This window comes from Phragmites australis, chromosome 3, assembly GCF_958298935.1.
Source record: "Phragmites australis chromosome 3, lpPhrAust1.1, whole genome shotgun sequence".
Lineage (NCBI taxonomy): Eukaryota > Viridiplantae > Streptophyta > Magnoliopsida > Poales > Poaceae > Phragmites > Phragmites australis.
The window spans coordinates 3,657,006-3,675,185 of record NC_084923.1 but is presented as its reverse complement, the minus strand read 5'-3'; the positions used below and the strand labels follow the sequence as shown (position 1 = coordinate 3,675,185).

Genomic DNA, 18,180 nt, shown 5'->3' with positions numbered 1-18,180 from the left:
TGATGTTAAAGTATTATCGTCCACCTTATGGATGGGTGCCGCAGCCCGCAATGCTCCTTCACTCCACCTAGTGGCTCTTCTACCACCGGATCCTCGTCCACCGCCAACCGCCAATTTCATCTATCATCCCTAGCCTTTGTCTAAATCTAGTATCCCGAAACACCTCATCTCGAAAATCCCCTCTCCTAATCTACCAGCAGCGTGTTCACACAGGTGTCTAAAATGCAAGAAACGTGTGTAAATATATATTGTTTGGTATTTTATATATAGTTTTGATCGTTATTTTTTATTAAAATATATTTATAAAATTTATTGGATTTGTGATATTATGAAAGATTTTCAAGACATATTTATCTATAATTTTAGGGTTTCTAAACTAAATATTTTAGAAGTTATTTTTAATAAAAGTTTTAAAAGTTTAATATAATTTTTTATAAAACGATATGTATTTATAATTGGAGGGAGTATCTCCTCATTTATTGCATAATCCTGTGTAAATGCCTGATTCCAGCATGTTCGAATACAACGCAAAATCCAGAGAGAGAGAGTTGGAAACAATCATGAAAATGTCTGTCAAATGCAGTACTAATTCCGGCGCCAAATTGTAATGCCTAGTTCCAGCATGAAAATTTCAGAACAACTCCTCACAATCTTCAGAAAAGTTTGTATTTTGCCCGTAACTAAATGAGGATCCAGTGCACGAACAAAGATGTTTCTGATGATAAAAAAAAGGTAGAGCTGGCCATATGCCCCTTTGGTCACCACAAATGCAGATTCCTCTAATCAACAAACAAGCAGACACCATGGTCGTTCTATTGGAAATTCAGAAGGGGCAGCACATGAGCTTTCAGCTGCACAACAGAAGGTCAGCAAGATTTCCCGTGAGGTGTGTGATTCAGCTTCAATTCGTTTTCTGACACTGCTTGCTTCATCTTGGATCTTTTGTTCTTCTGCAGGTGCCAAATAGGGTGCATGATGTGTGAAGAGTCATGAGCTTACACATGATGCGTGAGCATCCCCTGAAGCAGAGCTTCGTTTCTGCAAATGTGTGATGCCTGTTTCAGACATGTAAAAATTCAACTCAAATGTTAGATAGTGAATTAGTGATTGGGACACACTGATCCTTTTTTCCTTAGTTTGCTAAATGGGGGAAAGAAAAAAAAAGGAACACATATGTACAACGTATTAGTATATATCCACTGCCAAAATCTTTTATTCTCAACTCACATCTTGACAGACTTATTCCTAAACGACAGCATTTAACAAGTTCCTTTTGCAGGTCTGCACCGTTTACAGTAGTTCTACAAGATGGCACAACGTTTCACTGCAGAGCATACACGAAGCTGCAGAGTATAGTAACACCAGACCAAAGAGTTCCTGCCAGTTTCGTCAAGCTTGCCACTCACAGCTCACTCTGGGGATGCCAGTAAACGAAAATTAGTTTAGGGGGTTGAACTGAAAACTAAGTGAGTTATTCCTTGTGGCTGTGGAAGGCAAGCAAGTTTCGGGAGTCAGGCAAGAAAAGGTATCACTGATGAATCGGTCTGAAGGTAATCGAGTTTTTTTTATAGATGTATCCCCACAGCGGCGGTCTATTTTAAAAACTTTTTAAGTCTCCTTCCATCTATAGAGTTTTACCATTGAGCTACAAACCTGTCCGCCAGGCAACAAGTTTAGGTAGCCTTCTTTGGAAACGTCCTCCCATGAAGCATTCCTCTTCCTCCCGTGTTGCACTCTTCCAAGTTCCACCACCACCCAAGTATAAATGCACACGAACGGTAGTTTCCTTCAACCTCGGTTCAGCCCATTCCTCCGCCACATCGATTCCATCGTAATTCGTTCCGTTCACCGTCTGAACTATTCTGAAACCATCTGCCTCAGCCGGGCAGAGCCAAGAGCCATGGACGCCGCCGCCGCGCGCACGTATGTCGACTTCGTGCCGCCGCACAGACTGCTGCAGGAGCCCGACAAGGTGGTCCTCCGCGTCGACCTCTCCGCGGAAGGCATGCACGCACACATACATCTCTGCTAGATAGAAAATGTTCATTGAGTTCATTCGTCCATCTAGATAAAAAAAGTTACATTTGTTGGTGCGCGTGCGTGCATAAATGCAGGGTTCAAGAAGGAGCAGCTCAGGGTGTACATCAACGACTTCGGGAGGCTGAGGGTAAGCGGCGAGCGGCCACTCGGCGCCGGCAGCACCCAGTGGAGGCGTTTCGGCAAGGACTTCCAGGTCCCCGAGGGCTGCGACCCCGGCGCCATCCGCGCGAGGTTGGAGAAGGACGGCGTCCTGCAGATCACCATGCCGAAGCTGTCAGCGGCGCCGGCAGAAGAGCCGACGGTGGCAGGCTCAAACACCGGTGGCGCCGCCGGCCAAGACAAGCAGAAAGGCCACACCAGTGCACAGCACGCGGGTGCTGCTGCCGCTACGGCTGCTACAGAAGCTGAAGAAGAGGAGGGCAAGGAGCAGGACGCCGCAGCCGCATCCATGAAGCATCCTGGCCAAGACGAAGTACAGCACACGAACAATAACGCCGGCGCGGCTACGTCTGCCGCTCGGCCGGCGGCGTACGGCTTTGCCAAGGACCGGAGAAGGATGGTGTGCGTGATCTTGGCCGTGGTGCTGGCCCTGGTTGGCGCCGGCCTGTATGCTAGGTACAGGTTGATGGATCCATCGGCTGAGACGGCGCTGGCAGACAATCGTATTGTCGGGCTCTCTGACTTCTGATCGCGATGCAACAACGGTTATACCTGATAGCCGCTGGGATAATGTGTAAATGTGATGCTACTGCAGCTAAATCATTCGGTGATTGTGCATACGATCTCTATATGCTATGGACAAAAGGATTTCCCATCCCAGTGCAAGTAACACTGTCCCCGTGTAGGGTAACAGACTCCTGACATAATACCATGATCAAAACCAACTTGAAACTTGGGGGCAAAGTAATACAGATGCTTTATTTGTCCACAACAAGACCCGAAAAATTTGTCTATGGCACCGGTGCCTCATAACACCGGGCCTTGATGCAGTTGACTCATGTGTGCTGTAATCCATCATTGCTTTAACACATGGCTACATGTCATAAATCTTGACGCATGCCTGATCAATTGTTGGTGTACTTGATAGGGTTGTTTTCTTCTCATGAACTTGTGTTCTCGATTCGAAAATGCATTGAGATTCATCAGAAGTGCAGTACACAAATCTCGGTGCAAAATAAGTTGTGGGAGAAGCCACCTCACCCGCAAGCCATTAAGGGGAATTTATGCTCGTTCTCGATTGATAATACTCTACCGCTAAGACCAGACGATCATGGTGCAGGCATAAGCTACTATCTCCAATAAAATTGTGTACAGTATTTACACAATATGAAGCTGCACAATCAAAGCGTCGATGGACCCAAAGCAACCAAGCTACACTAGCCTTACTTTCTTGAAAACGCCTTCTCGTGAAGCAATCCCTGCTCCCGTGCTGCACTCCTCCAGATTCCACACCCCATTGTATATGTACACGTAACAGACGAAAGCTTCCTGCATCCTCAATTCAGCTCGTTCCTTCACATACTCACATTGATTCCACCAAACCGGTTCAGCCATCGATGCCCAGGCCATGATCTGCTGAAGTGGTGTTGCTACTGCGCCAGTTGAATCTTTCTGAAAGCACCAAGCCACCACCTCGGTTGATCTGCATCCACCTCAACCCGTCTGATACTGCCAAGAGCCATGTGCGCCGCCGCCGCCGCCGCCGCGCGCACGTACGTCGACTTCGTGACGCCGCACAGCCTGCAGGAGGATCCCGACAAGTTGACCATCCGTGTCAATCTCTCCGCCGAAGGCATGCACGCGCACATACATCTCTAGAAAAATGTTCGTGGAGTTCATTCATCCATCTGGAGAAAAATCTTACAATCGTTGGTCTGCGTTCGCGCGCATGCAGGGTTCAATCTTGAGCAGCTCAAGGTGCAGATCGACGACTTCGGGAGCCTGGTCTGGATAAGCGGCGAGCGGCCGCTCGGCGCCAGCGGCAACCAGTGGGTGCGCTTCTGCATGGACTTCCACGTCCCCGAGGGCAGCGACGCCGGCGCCAGCCGCGCGAGGCTCGAGATGGGCGGCGTCCTCCACATCATCATGCCAAGGCTGTCGACGGCAGCGGCCGAGGAGCCAACGGCAAACTCGGGAGGCGTCAGGCGTCGCCGGCCAAGACCAGAAAGGTCACAGTGTCACACACCAGTGCACAGCAGGCAGCTGCTGCAGAAGCTGAAGAGAGGAGGGCAAGGAGGACGCCGGGGCCGCATCCATGGAGCGTCCTGGGCAAGACGAACAGCGCACGAGCGACGTGAAGGCCATGCTCGTTGGTCGTGAAGCAATCCCTTGCTCCTCAGACCAGGACAGGCACATAACACCACTTCGCAGTTCGCACCCGTTTGAATATAAACTAGCTCCAACAAAATATATGAATCTGGCTGCATCTACAAGGATGAAGTGCAAGCTACGCTGATGGGCTCCGTGCAGAATTCAGAAGCAGAGCAGACTCCTCATAGTGACGTGATACCATAATCAACACCAAACAGAAATTTGCACCCAAAATAATAAAGATACATCTTATTCAGATCTCTAACAGCTAGCTTAGGTTCGCTAACGATTTTCCAATCAGATGGCAGTGTACAATGACCAGCTAATGCGGCACACAAATCCCATCAATGACTGCAATTTTTTGGCACACCTGATCTACTGTTGGTGTAATTGATAACATTGAGCCAATCATTTTTTTCCTGATGTACATGTGTTCTCAGTTGCGACCAACTAACACCAGAATTGCATACAAAATCACGTTGCAGGCATCACCTCCAATAAAAGTACAGTATACACAATATGAAGCTACACAATCAAGCTGTAGACTCTTGTTGCATCACCTGATAGCTCCAAGCAGATTTGCACCTCCAAGCTTAGCACCAGTTAATTGCTGTTAACCAAAGTAAACATAGTTAAAATTCAAGCTTAGAAATCTGCCTGTCTGATAGTCTGGTATCATGAGATGTGTAGCAACTACATGCGCAAAACATGAGGTAAACAGAAGTGCCCAAGATCCTTTAGGCTTTGTAATTACGGTAAGTCCGGGAAAAACTAGCAAATGAGAAAAAAATACGTGAACGTACAGTTTCACGCAAATCAACTTCTCGCATGTAAGCTCGCTGAAGGTTAGCACCTTGCAGGTTTGTACCCGACAACTTAGCACCCTGCAAATTAGAATAAGCTTCAATTGTCTGTTAATGTCCAATTGTCTGTGCACCACTGCACGTTTCAATACAGAAAAAAGTGACTCCCATGGCACGTCATATGAAATGATTCCAGACAAAGTAAAAAAAAAAAACGTGTATTCAATTTCATCACATCTTAATGGGGATTAGTACAGTTTCACTCATATAAATGAGTACATACTTAGGAAGTAGACATTGGGGGGAAAAGATGGGCTTATGTTAGCACTACTATCAGTTGATATGATTAGTAAACATATCAGGTGCTCCTTCCTGGTGAAAGAACTTGCAATAGTGTTTGAAGTTCTAAGAACTGATCAACATTTTACAAAAGAAGAATATCCTACTCATTGATCTTATGCCAGCAAAAAACAACATATCCACTGATCCTCTTCATTTCAAGGTTGAGTCAAACAGATAAATATCATTACAAATACTCGGGAATTGTGAGAAATGGGTATGTACTACCTAGAGAGCATGTCAGATTTGTTAAAAGTGAATTTTGCTCCATCGTCAGATAGCACATTCCTTCAAGCAGTTATTCATGTGGTGTGAAACAGAGAACGTGAAAAGGATGCAAAAGACAGTTTGCACTACACAGATCATGTTTACCACACTAGAATATGAGCCTGATAAGCTGAAGCCTTTAGCATAATGCTTAATGATTATGTGTGACAGCCCGTTTTCTCGCCGGCCTGGCCCATCTCCTCGCGTGCCGTAGCCCAGCTCGCTCCCCCTCCCTTACTCTTGCTGACGCATGGGCCCCACGCCCTGCGTGTCATCCCTCTCCCGTCACCGTGCTGCAACCGCGCTCGCAACCACCGGCCGAAAATCGCGCCCACATCCACCTCCGCACACCATGACTCTGCGATGGCCCCCGCTCCCTCTCCGCGATATAAAATAGCCTCCGCAGCACCTGCCACCCTCCCATTCTCCCTCAACTCATCGCCCAAACGCGTCGAGCGCCATTACTGGCACGCAGAGCACCGCCGTGCACCGTCTGCTGCGCCCAAGCTCTCCCCGTTGCGTTTGAGGACGCCGCCAGCATCGCAGGAGCATGGGAAGCCTTCTCCGCCGCTCCTTGACGCCGTTCCGCCACCGCAAGCTGTCTCCCGCCGAGCTCCGGTAAGCATTACCGTCACCGGACTTCCCCGTTGCGCCCCGAGACACACTGACCGGCTCTCCAACACTGCAAGACCCCCAGCAAGCCTCCCCGCCCCTCGGATTCCTCTTCCCATCGCCGTATCCGAGTTCCCGTCAAGCTCCGACCTCCGCCGCCGCTTTTCTCCGTCGCCGACCACCGCCGAGCCATCTCCGGCCGTCGTGAAGCCCTCGGTGAGAATCCCCGCCGTCATCTCTTTCGATTGCACCGTTTCTCGTCACGTTTGGTAGCCCGTAGCGCTAGATCGTGTGTCGCCTGCAATGCTTCGAACATGCCTGCAATGACGCCACCGTGTTCCTGTCGCCATCGATTGCCAAACCCTCCCCAATCGCCCTCGGTCATCCGATCGTAGATGAACGACCGAGATTAGAAGCCACGTACCCCTTCTCCCAGTTAGGTCGTAACCGTCGGATTTGAGATCGGTGGTGTAGATTTAAATAGATGTATCCTAGTCAGCGCTGCCACATGTGCTTGCACGCGTGCACCTTCGTCCCACGTGGCACGGCCACGTCAGCCCGTGTAGCCCAGTCAGCATGTTGACATCCTGGTGACATCATTAATTAGGATTTTTAGTACAAAAATAAATAATTTTATTCTCTGAAATAAGGTCTTGTTACAATTTAACCCCTGGGCTTTTCTGTTTTCACAAAAAGGACCCTATCAGTACTGTTATTTTACATTTAGCCCTCTAAAGTTTTATAGATTTACATTTTGGTCCCTGAACTTTTACAAATAAATCCCTAGAATTTTTCTATTTTACCAAATAGTCTCTTTTACAGAAAGACCCATGTAACTTCAAAACTTTATAACTTTTTCATACGAGCTCTGTTTTAGGCGATTCTTGCGCTCACACGATTGTATTAACGAGTACTTTCCGTTCGTAGGCTTTCTACGGTGCTTTGTTACTGTTTGGTGTACTGCTCTTAGATGTTTATATTCGTTTGTTTCCGGTATTCGCGAATGCAATAGGAGACGAGCAGTTTGTGAACTTGCAAGACCAGACTTTTGAAGAGTTTGAGCAACTCGTTGTTGAAAGCAAGTGGCATTGATCACATTGACCCTATTGTAGGAAAGCATGTTTTTTTCTTCTATTGCATGCTTGTCAATATAAATCCCATGTATAGGGTGTACTAGATACTTCCATGATTATTCTTGTCGCTTGTGTTGTATTTTGGGTGTCAAGGGTAGAAATGCTTAGTCATGCTGTCGAGTCTGATGATTTAAATGTTAATATGTTAAATGGTCTATGCAACATGAACTAATTTGGATAATCTTTGTAGCAACATGGATCATAGGGATCTAGGCAGGTTGGTTTGGTTAGTATGGCTGCTGTGTGCGCATTGGGTAATGTGAAAGTACCTGCTTTAGATCCTAAGGACCAATTTGTAAAGCATGTAACCCGACATAACAGCGCAACCACACGGCTTATATGGGTACGGTCTGGCCAATTAATTAGATGTTCTACTTATTTTGTACGCACCAGTTGCTTGTTGAGTGTCACAAGATGGGACCTATGCAGTAGATGAAATCCCTATTAACGGTGAAACCTTAATGGATACATAGAGATATGGAGGCGCTTTGTAAAAGCCTTGTAGTGAGACCCCGGCTCTACACCTCGGAAGTGTAAAGCAACACGAGAATCACGACTTGTGGGTAAAGTGTGGAACCTCTGCATAGTGTAAAACTGATATATTAGCTGTGCTCACGGTCAAGAGCGGGCATAGACTTCTTTATGATTAGTGGGGGATCTTGTTTTGTTAGTTCTGGTAGTCGGGTAGTGGTAACCCGATGAGTTGGTGGCCACGTGGTGGGATACATGGTGAGTATGGTAGTCGGATGGAATTCGGTGAGCTGTTTCCCTTAATGTTGGTGTCATCATATATAGTAAATATGACTGCTAAGTCTTTTTGAGTCCTAGGATAGGATGGTGTAGATGGAGTAAACCTGAGTTAAGCCTTTCTTATCTTAAGCCCTCATGGCATATCTTCCAACACTTGCGGAGTACTCTATGTATTCACGTTTGCTTCCTCCCAACCACTTGTTGCTACTCAAAGGGTGAAGACTTCGAGGATATTCCGGACGATGGAACTAAGTTCTAAGAGGAGGAAGACTTCAACCTGGAGACGATGGTCTAGGCTGACGCTCCTCCGGACAACACCTGTGGTTTGATGGAAGACCCACTACCGTTGATTTAACTTAGTGTTTTCTTTACGACATATTGGTCCTTTTGTATTGAACCTTATCATTATGTAATGGTACTATAATGATTTCAATTATGACGTCACCGCATGTATGGAAACTTATCCTAGCATATATGTGGAATGCATCTGGTTTGTTCCTTTGAAACCGAGTGTGACATTATGGTTGTCACAAAGTTGCTTCAGTTCTAACAAGCAAAAACATCAACATTCCTAGAAAATCGTGTGACAAAAAATTTCAATTTACCTTGAGATTGGCTGCTTCAAGGTTAGCTCCTTTCAAGTTGGCACCCGTAAGGTTAGCAGTCTGAAATCCATTTAAATTGACCATAAGATGCAAAGAAATAAATAATCAGCTTCCAAGTTTCATGGTTTCTATCTTACAAACAAACAGTTCATATGAATCTTCTATTTGCGCCAATCTAGGGAAATAACACAGAATATTCCTGTGAACGAAAAACAAACATGCATGTCTCCTGCATGTGGTTAATACTTTGGTAAGCACTGGATTTTGTTGCCACATTTTGGATGCCACAATATATGCCAGGGATAAACTATAGATATCTAAACACCAGCAGCACTAGCACTAAAATCCAACAACAACAGAACAAATATAAGGATAAACTCTGGTTTATTCCACTGTTCATCATGATATTTACATTGACCATAACGTATGTGAACAGAAACTCAATATGTTAGAAGAGTTTTCACACACAATAGTTTGCAGACCTGCAAATGAGCGGAATGAAGATCTGTTTCAATGAAGCTACATTGTGTTAAGCACGCATCTGCAAAATAGACAGAGTATACAAATTTTTTTAACATATATCACTTGCTATTAAGTCTTAAGAAACAATATTTCTTATAGCAACTCAATCAGGGATCTTTCAAGAATATGGAAAAATCAAATTGCACATGCAGTGGTATAGACATAGTATAACTGACAAAGATCTACTCCAATGGTACAGTTGTTAGAAACAAAGAAAATGGAGGAACACGATCAATGCGAGCAGCGTTTTCCTTACCAATGTTGTCAGTGCATTAGCATAACAAAATAATAATCGAACAAGTTAAACATGATAAAGGGGGGAGAATTAGGTACCTTGCAGATTTGCACTTCGAAGGTTTGCTCCATCCAGAATAGATTCTTGAAGGTTTGCTCCAATAAACTCACACCTGTTATCCCAAATTGGGGAACATAATGAATGCAAAATTCCAGCAAAAAGGGAAATAGAATGAAAAAGGAAGTTTTCATCTTAGAGCCTATGTAAAAGACTATATGTAGCTTGTTGGAGTGTCTTACTCACGCAAATTTGCGTTTCGAAATGAAGAAGATGAAGCTTCCACGTGCTGATAAGATTATGGAGGCAAGGTATTATCAGTACAATACTTCTTATTTATAGCAGTAGTTTCAGATAAGGACTTAACTCAGCAGTTGAAATATTTATTGTCACAGATGGGTAAGTTAGCATAGTTGCTCTGGCTCACTACTGGCAAGAAGCAGATAAACAGCAGTAACGGATCTTGGTGCAATTTATTTACCCCAAATTTTGCTTTGTAGAGGTTAGCACATGAAAAATTGGTATTCTTAATGCATGCATAACCGAAGTTCACCTCCGACAAGTCCTGTAGAGCATAAAAAAACATTTTTAGAGTTCAAGTTTCAAGTTGTAAACTACAAGAAAGTAAAGAAAAGAGTTCAACACTTTTAAAATATTCCTTGACGCCATATGAAGATAAGGTAACAGATCGATGTAGGAATCAGAGTAGCAACCTCTACAGACTTAGAATGACAAATAAACAATAATCAATAATGGCAGTAGAGAACAACAGAAGTAAGTCTCTCCAAGACCTTACAAGCTTAGATAGATCAAGGCCAGACAGATTTACTCCACGGAATCTGACTCTCTGGGCCTGGATGCACTTGATCACATCCTTTCGTGTCAATTCAGCCTCCGAATTGTCAACTTTCTTCCAGCCCAACCTTTCGTTTACGTAATCAGCTAAACCCTATAAAAAGACAATCATCAGCTTGTGACAACAATTGTATCAGTAAACTGTAGAAACAAGACGCAATTGAACATTTATATTTACGAGCAACTGGTAGTACTCTGCCTCTCGCAGCAGTTGCTGGTACTCTGACTCCGAAAGCACAGGGATGGCGCCGTCCCTGAGCCAGTTGAGGACATGCCTGAAATGCTTCCCGTCCCTGTCCACAAACACCATTCCCTGCACACAACCATTCATCCGCTGAGGCCACAGCTGAAAGAAGCAGCAATTAGAGACCTCCACTAATGGACCATACCGTGGTGGCGTGGTGCGGGAGCTTGTGCCGGCCGCTGAACATGGCGGCGAGCATGGAGTCGGGCTCCCGCTGCGTGAGCGTCTCGACGGTGGTCGCGTACTTCTTGCCCCCTGCACCATCGCAACCGCCACCATCACATCAAAGCATCTAATACGCCTCTGATTCGCGCCCGGGCGGTGGATTCGACGGCAGAAGGGACCGACCTATGTTGAGGAGGACCGGCGACGAGGAAGAGGGCTCCAGCGACTGCATCGGCACGGTGGCTTGCCTTGCCCGAGTCGACGGTTTCGGCACCGGCGGCGAGGTAGGAGCGATAAGACGGATCGCGGAGGGGGGATCTGGATTCTGGTGGGGGAGCCCAGTTCCTTCGTCTACCTTCTCCGCCCGCCCGCTCCACTTCGGCTGGGTTTTGCTCTCTTTTTTTTATTTCCCTTCCCTTTTTATTTCTTATGGGGTTATAATAAATTTATTATGTATTTAAAATATTTTTACATGGTTATTTTTGTGAAACCTTTTCCCTAATTTTATGAAACTTATAAATTGACTGGACCAGGTCCAAAAGTTCATCCTCCACATGTTCCCTCGAATTTTTCAGTTGTCAAGAGTCCATGGAGGATAAATACATGTTTGTAAGTTGAGTGTATTGGATGGACTAAAGTTTTATATGTATATTTCAAAAATATAAAACTATTTTGATATAGATAGCATATTGCTACAACTTTTTAAACACATATCACAGAGCTAAAAAAATTAGGTTGTTTTTTTTCGATATGGAGGCTCACATCCACCCAGTAGCAGAGCAAGCGCCTCCAAAGACAACCGTCGGGGATCGAATCTAGATCAACTGCATGAGGGTCAGCGCCGAGAACCAACTGTTTCACTAGCCCCCTTAAAAAAATTAGGTTGTGTCATGGAACTATGATTTTCTCATAATTACAACTACTTTGCTCAAAAAGTTATAGTCCTGTAAAACAAATAATTGTAATTTTGCAAGAATATTGTAGTGCGTTCGAAAGTTATAGTTTTATAGTACTTATGTTGAAATAGTAGGTTTTTAATTTTACTCACTTTTTATTAAATGAACTTAGTTTTATTTTTGGTTGAATTTCTTCACTCCTAACGTGATGTAGCCGTCTTTTTGACGTACCTTGTTTCAAAAGAAGCCCTACTTACCAAACAGGATTATTAATTAGTCTGTTGAATCCTTCTTTCTATCCATGACTATAATATAAAAAATGGTTTATATTGAGTTAAAGTTTTCTGCAGCCTTGCTATGCTCTTTAGTGCGGCTGGCTTTTGTGCACCCTGTAGACACAATTAGAACGTCATTGGTTGCCTGGAGCCCTGGATGAGCCTATTATATTGTGGAACCCGAAAAAAAAACTCTGAATTCTTTATGATTATCTATACTAGTCTAGTAAAAGTTAATGCATACAGTAACACAAACACAAAGATAGATAGTCACATCCAAATTTGCAAACTTTATTTAACTTTATTTATTATCTTGAGCATGTGATTACATTATGATAAAATTTAAAGTAAAATCCCGTAAACATGACCCCCAACAATGTGCCACAGGCAATTGATTAGGAAAACATCTAAGTTATCATGTCTGGCATCGTGCTTAGTACTCTTCTTTTTAAAAATAGTAAATGATGGTTCGAGAAAAAATAGACTTAGGTCATCTTCAATAAATATTTTAAAATTTTATTTGTTATAATACTATTAAAATATTCACTAATACTATTAAAATACTCTTTATTATTGTCTCTAACATATACACTATTTACTATCTTCTATTATTCTCACTCCCCTTATACAGTCCTCCCACCTCTATCACTGTATTGCCCCTGTAGCAGAGCCTGCTGGAGTTTGTTTCCGGCCGCAGTGAGTCCGTAAGCACTATAGCACTGGGGTACAGTAGTTTAGAGTAGCTGTTGGAGTTCTTAGGAAGCACACGAACACAATGTTGACAAGGAAGAGGCTCAATACAGCGTGGGGAGTCCACCACTTAGGTTCGATGGCAGGCGGGGGTAACGAAGTCAACGACGATGGCTCACGTACGACGCCAGCGAGGCTCCGGTGTACTGGGGGCGGCTTCACGTCCGATGATCAACGGAAGGTTCCGACAAAAACAGTACAAGGGGGGTGGTCAGCACGGTTCAACGAACAAATCTTTTATAGACTCAGTGACAAAATCCTCATCGGAATAGTGGCATCGGCGAGCGTCCTCGCCGGACCCGGGGAAGATGGCGCGAACTCACTCCTATAGGGTGGTAGGGAGTGAGAGGTGGTCCGGAGGTGTTTAGCAGGGCTGGGTAATCGATGATGTGCCTTTTATAGGGTTGGGAAGGGAGTCGAACAGTCGCAACCACGGCATAAAGACGGTGAAGTGGAACTCGTTAGGCAATTTCCAAGGGCTTCCTTTCGCGGGGGAGATTTCCGTTATGAAGGGATTCTCGTTCCCTTCAGTACTCCAACGGTTTCTCTTCACGGTTCTCCTCACGACAGGATTCTCAGGGTCATTCCCTTCAGGACGGTATTCTCTCTCATTTCTCTTCGTGATTCCTCTCGAAAGGAAACTATTGGATATAAGAGAAAATAAAGAGAATGAGAATGGAGAAGGAAATTGGAAAGCGAATAAAATAAAAGGAATATGGTTGGGGTGGTCTTATAGCCACTACAAGCGACGGTTCCCAACTCTGGTGGTGGAATTTGATGAAGGGTGACGTGAGTGACCCATTATGCTCATTTATGGGCGTTAGTGCACCGGAATGCGCATTTATGCGAGCTCGGCTGGCTGTCCATGGTGGTCTGGGAGAAGAAACTTACGATGCCAGGAGGTCGGACTGTAGGAGACGAACAGGTACGTGCACCCATAGTTGGACCTGGCTTGGGCTACTGGCCTGATTGCGCAGGGCCCAGGAAGAAGATGACCAGGCCATTCTGGCCTTCCTGCGCATTGCCCAGGAAGGATGGGCCATGATGACTTGGGCTGAGGGTGGCGTAAGAGAGAGATGACCATTCTGATTAGGATTGGTTTTTTCATCTATTATCTTAATATTTGAAGAGAAAATAGAGCATTTATGTTTACTTTAAAATCATGAAATTACTATATTAATATAAAAAGACAAAAATCTAGATCACTCATTGTTATGATTACCTAATAGTCTAGATTTAATTAAAGAGTTTATATCAAATACGATTAATAATTAGATAAATTTGGAATTAAAATAACTCTCCCTTTAAATCTACAGTCATCCTATATAAATAGTGATAGGGATATGAGACAATCGGCAAATACGCAGACTCCCTCCTTGCACCTCTATAGCAATTGAAGCAAAATTTAGAGTAGGTGTTGTTTGTTTCCAACCACAAGAAGTCCGTACGCTCATTCTAGCACTGGGCTACAATAGTTTAGAGTAGCTGTTGAAGTTCTTAGGAAGCACGGACACAATGCATCGTGCAGGATTATTGATAAGGAAGAGGCTCAATGCAGCGTGGGGAGTCCATCACCTAGGTTCGATGGCAGGCGAGGTAACAAAGACGACGACGATGGCTCACGTACGACACCAGCGAGGCTTCGGTGTACTGGAGCGGCTTCACGTCCGACGATCAAAGGAAGGTTCCAGAAAAAAAATGGTACAAGGGGGATGGTCAGCACGGTTCAGCGAACAAATCTTTTACAGACTCATTGACAAAATTCTCATCGGAATAGTGGCATCGGCGAGTGTCCTTGCCAGACCCGGAGAAGATGGTGCGAACATGCTCCTATAGGGTGGTAGGGAGTGAGAGGTGGTCGAGAGGTGTTTAGCGTAGCCAGGTATTTGATGTTGTGCTTTTTATAGGGTTGGGAAGGCAGTCGAACAGTCGCAACCACGGTATAAAGATGGTGAAGTGGAGCTCGTGGTTAGACTATCTCTAAGTGATCCCGTTAGGGATTAAAATCACTTCACGAAGGGATTTTCATTCTCCAGCACTTTAACGATTTATCTTCACGATTTACATCATGAAGGGATTTTTAAGATCATTCCCTCAAGACAAGTTTCTCTCTCTTTTCACTTTACGAATCCTTTTAAAGTGAAGTTGTTGATGATTAGAGAAAATAAAAATAATAGGAATGGAGAGGGGAATCGGAGAGTGAATGAAATAAAAAAAAATGTTTGGAGAGATTTTATGGCCACTACAAGCGACAGTTCCCAACTCTGGTGGTGGAATTTGATGGAGGGTGGCGTGAGTGACCCATTTTGCTCATTTCTGGGCGTTAGTGCACCGGAATGTGCATTTATGCGAGCTCGGCTGGCACTCCATGGTGGTCTGGGAGAGGAAACGAACAATGCGAGGAGGTAGGGCTGTGGGAGACGAACAGGTACGTGCACGCATAGTTGGACCTGGCTTGGGCTACTGGCCTGATTGCGCACGGCCAGGAAGAAGATGACCAGGCCATTCTGGCCTTTCTGCGCATGGCCCAGGTGGGAGAGGTGGAAGAGAAGGATGGGCCATGCTGACTTTGGCTGAGGGTGGCGTGAGAGAGAGAGCTTTTTTATTTTTATATTTTCTAACCTAAATAATACCATATTTTGATAGGACGGTTAGCAGTTCGTCAGATGATACCGTGCCTTACAGCTCCTCAGCTGGTGAACAGTACACCACCAACACTTCACTTTAAAAGGAACGGTGAAACAAAATTACAGTTCACAGGGGCTATTTTATCTCTCCATCTTCTCTGTATAAAATAGTATTTTATAATTATTGTGCAACCCATTTTAATTATTTTTAAGTGAATCTAATTAAAATGGGTTGCATATGGATTATGAAACACGTAAAAAAAATTTAGAATTTTTAAAGCAACAGAAGACTATTTTTTTATACGGACAAGATGGAAAATAGTATTGTGAACAGTAATTTTGGCGCTACACTTACCGTAACCGCCATCTGAGGAGCGGTAATCCACAGTAACGGGTGTTGGACTGCTTGTCGCCCTCTCACGGGATGGTAAGGCCTAACTGGGGTCTATTTTTGTAAAATAAAATTATGAAATACATTTATTTAATTATTTATGTTAAAAAATATATTAATAAAAAAACTCTCAGAGAGAGATGGCCATTCTGATTAGAATTGTTTTTTTTACATCTATTATCTTAATATTTAAAGAGAAAAGGAGTATTTATATTTACTCTCGAGTTCATAAAATTACCATATTAATTTAAAGAAAGAAAAAAATCTAGATCACTCATTGTTATGATTATCTAATAGTCTAGATTTAATTAAAGAGTCCATATCAAATACGATTAATAATTAGATAAATACGGAATTAAAATATATGAAAAATCACTAGTTTGATTTCTATATAGTTTGGTAAGCAAATGTCTAAAAAAATAATTCAAATAAAATAAAAATAAATAATAATTAAAACTATGGTTAGAATAGAAAAAAGAAAGATCCATATCAATTATAGTCTTAGAAAAAAAGTACTATAAAAATTAAATAACTAAATAAAGAATCCATATCATATACAATTAATCAATAGCTAGAATTCATAATAAAAATAATGTAAAAAAATCAAAATTTCTTACTAAGATAATACATTAAAAAGCATAGTATAGGTTAATGTCATCGTATCAAGCATGCAGCAAGCAAGGCATAATGCATATAAAATATTACAAAACACCCAGAAAACTCACAGAGAAAAAGAGAGGGAGAGAAAGAAAGGAAAAAGAACTCTATCAATTTAAGCAAAATAATATTTAAAAAATTAGGATGTTACACCCATCTTAGCATGTGGAAGCATATATTTACGCAGAAAAAGTTCTTTTGGTTGTCTGCTTCCATAGTTTGTGTCTGAGGTGGTAGGTACAAATATACAATACCATCTAGGATTTAGATTGATAGTGTGATCGAGCTTCATTCCTAAGCCAAACTTGACAGATATAATTGTGCTGCATCCGCATGTGCAGGTGAGTCCATATGTCACATAGATTCGGCCACCAATCATAATCTCAACATATACGATTTCTCATACAACCTCAGATTTAGCTAACTAAACAGAATCCCTGCTCAATCTGTCCAAATAAATACAATTAACTAAACACTCTCATTTTTAGTAAATATGATTCCACTCAACTTGCTTCCTCACATACTAAATATACAGTCCATTCGAATAAAACTTCTATGAACAATTAATCACACTATTATAGAGCTGACGGGAACAACGGTTGGGTGAGCTGGGTTTCACCCAAACGCCCCGGGTTTCAGCCTTCTCATCTTCTTAAGACGAAAACAAGGGTCGTCTGCCCCGCTGTTCTTCGTTTTTCGTTCTCTAAAAAAAAGAAAAAAAAACATGTGATGACAAGACTGCAGCCTTTCAATTAGCGCAGAAATGAACGACTTCACTGTACTATATTTCTATGACCGGACTAATCGTTCCGGCATGGATCGAAGTCTGACAGGGGGCAGAAATGCACACGATTGCTTTCTATTTATTAAAGTCCAAGGAGTTCTCACCAAATGCACACAGTGAGAACAAAAGAGACAGCTCGCAAGTCGCAACCTGATGTACAGCTAGTTAATCTTGTCATCGTCCACAGTTTAGCATATGATCCAAGAAGTGATGTTTTCAGATCTTGTCTGATACCCAGATGTCTCTCACGACGCATGCATCATTTGCAGTTCCTTCGCAACCATGACCGGCTAGCTCCACCAGGGTCGTCTTAGCTAATCCCTGCTTCGGGCAACACGCTTCTTCCATACCGTGACAAAAAAATTCAGACAAAAAAGTTCTCTTCCAAGTTACAGTGAAGATGTTAGCATATTATGTCTCAAATTTTGCAGCGAAGTTCTCTTACCGTTGTTTTCATCTCCGTATTAGAGGATTTTTTTCACGTTAAAATCCCGTATCTCTCATATCCAAATTTCCTATCAGAAGAGTTACTGCTGGCAAGCCTTTTTCGTCTACCACGGGTCGCCTGTTCCTTCCCGTGTATGACTGGCCACTACTCACACTAAATGGGAAGTTGGGGACACATTACCATGATCCAACGGCATGCCAATGCCATCTCCCTTCACAGGACTTCGAAGCACGGACCAATCGGGAGATGAGCACCTGACATTCACAGGAAAGATGGGAGGCCAACCCCCCTTGTCAACCCCAACACTTGCCCACAGTGAGGGGCCCCTGTAACAGTGCTCAATTCTTTCAGTTCTGTCGAAGTGTCGAGCGTCGACGAGGAGACACCGAGCCTGTGACCAGCTATGAACATTCGG

The 18,180-nt window shown here is 43.5% G+C and overlaps 2 protein-coding genes across 3 annotated transcripts; one reads left to right on the top strand and one right to left on the bottom strand.

Annotated features, from left to right (window-relative positions):
• The first annotated feature begins 1,283 nt into the window (after positions 1-1,283).
• Positions 1,284-2,946, top strand: LOC133910897 (uncharacterized). The gene is made up of 2 exons (XM_062353134.1): positions 1,284-2,003; positions 2,115-2,946. Exons 1-2 carry the CDS (start codon positions 1,766-1,768, stop codon positions 2,726-2,728), a joined length of 852 nt encoding a protein of 283 aa, XP_062209118.1. The 5' UTR covers positions 1,284-1,765; the 3' UTR covers positions 2,729-2,946.
• Positions 2,947-4,689: 1,743 nt separating this feature from the next.
• Positions 4,690-11,319, bottom strand: LOC133911626 (FH protein interacting protein FIP2). Of its 2 annotated transcripts, XM_062353954.1 has the most exons (11): positions 11,121-11,319; positions 10,918-11,027; positions 10,707-10,841; positions 10,470-10,622; positions 10,155-10,238; positions 9,916-9,962; positions 9,715-9,788; positions 9,342-9,400; positions 8,860-8,919; positions 5,154-5,234; positions 4,690-4,960 (listed from the first exon to the last, which is right to left on the bottom strand). In XM_062353954.1, the coding sequence occupies exons 1-11, from the start codon at positions 11,167-11,169 to the stop codon at positions 4,907-4,909; spliced, it is 906 nt and encodes a 301-aa protein (XP_062209938.1). In that variant the 5' UTR covers positions 11,170-11,319; the 3' UTR covers positions 4,690-4,906. The 2 variants fall into 2 exon arrangements, with proteins under 2 accessions (XP_062209938.1, XP_062209939.1); XM_062353955.1 differs by lacking the exon at positions 8,860-8,919.
• Positions 11,320-18,180: the final 6,861 nt, after the last annotated feature.

Excerpts from the sequence above, each read along its gene's own strand:
- LOC133910897 (XM_062353134.1), top strand. The coding sequence starts at position 1,766 with ATGCACACGAACGGTAGTTTCCTTCAACCTCGGTTCAGCCCATTCCTC. Across the intron at positions 2,004-2,114 it reads CGTCGACCTCTCCGCGGAAG|GGTTCAAGAAGGAGCAGCTC; the intron begins GCATGCACGCAC and ends GCATAAATGCAG.
- LOC133911626 (XM_062353954.1), bottom strand. The coding sequence starts at position 11,169 with ATGCAGTCGCTGGAGCCCTCTTCCTCGTCGCCGGTCCTCCTCAACATA. Across the intron at positions 9,789-9,915 it reads CGAAACGCAAATTTGCGTGA|GTGTGAGTTTATTGGAGCAA; the intron begins GTAAGACACTCC and ends TTGGGATAACAG. Across the intron at positions 9,401-9,714 it reads TCGAAGTGCAAATCTGCAAG|ATGCGTGCTTAACACAATGT; the intron begins GTACCTAATTCT and ends TCTATTTTGCAG.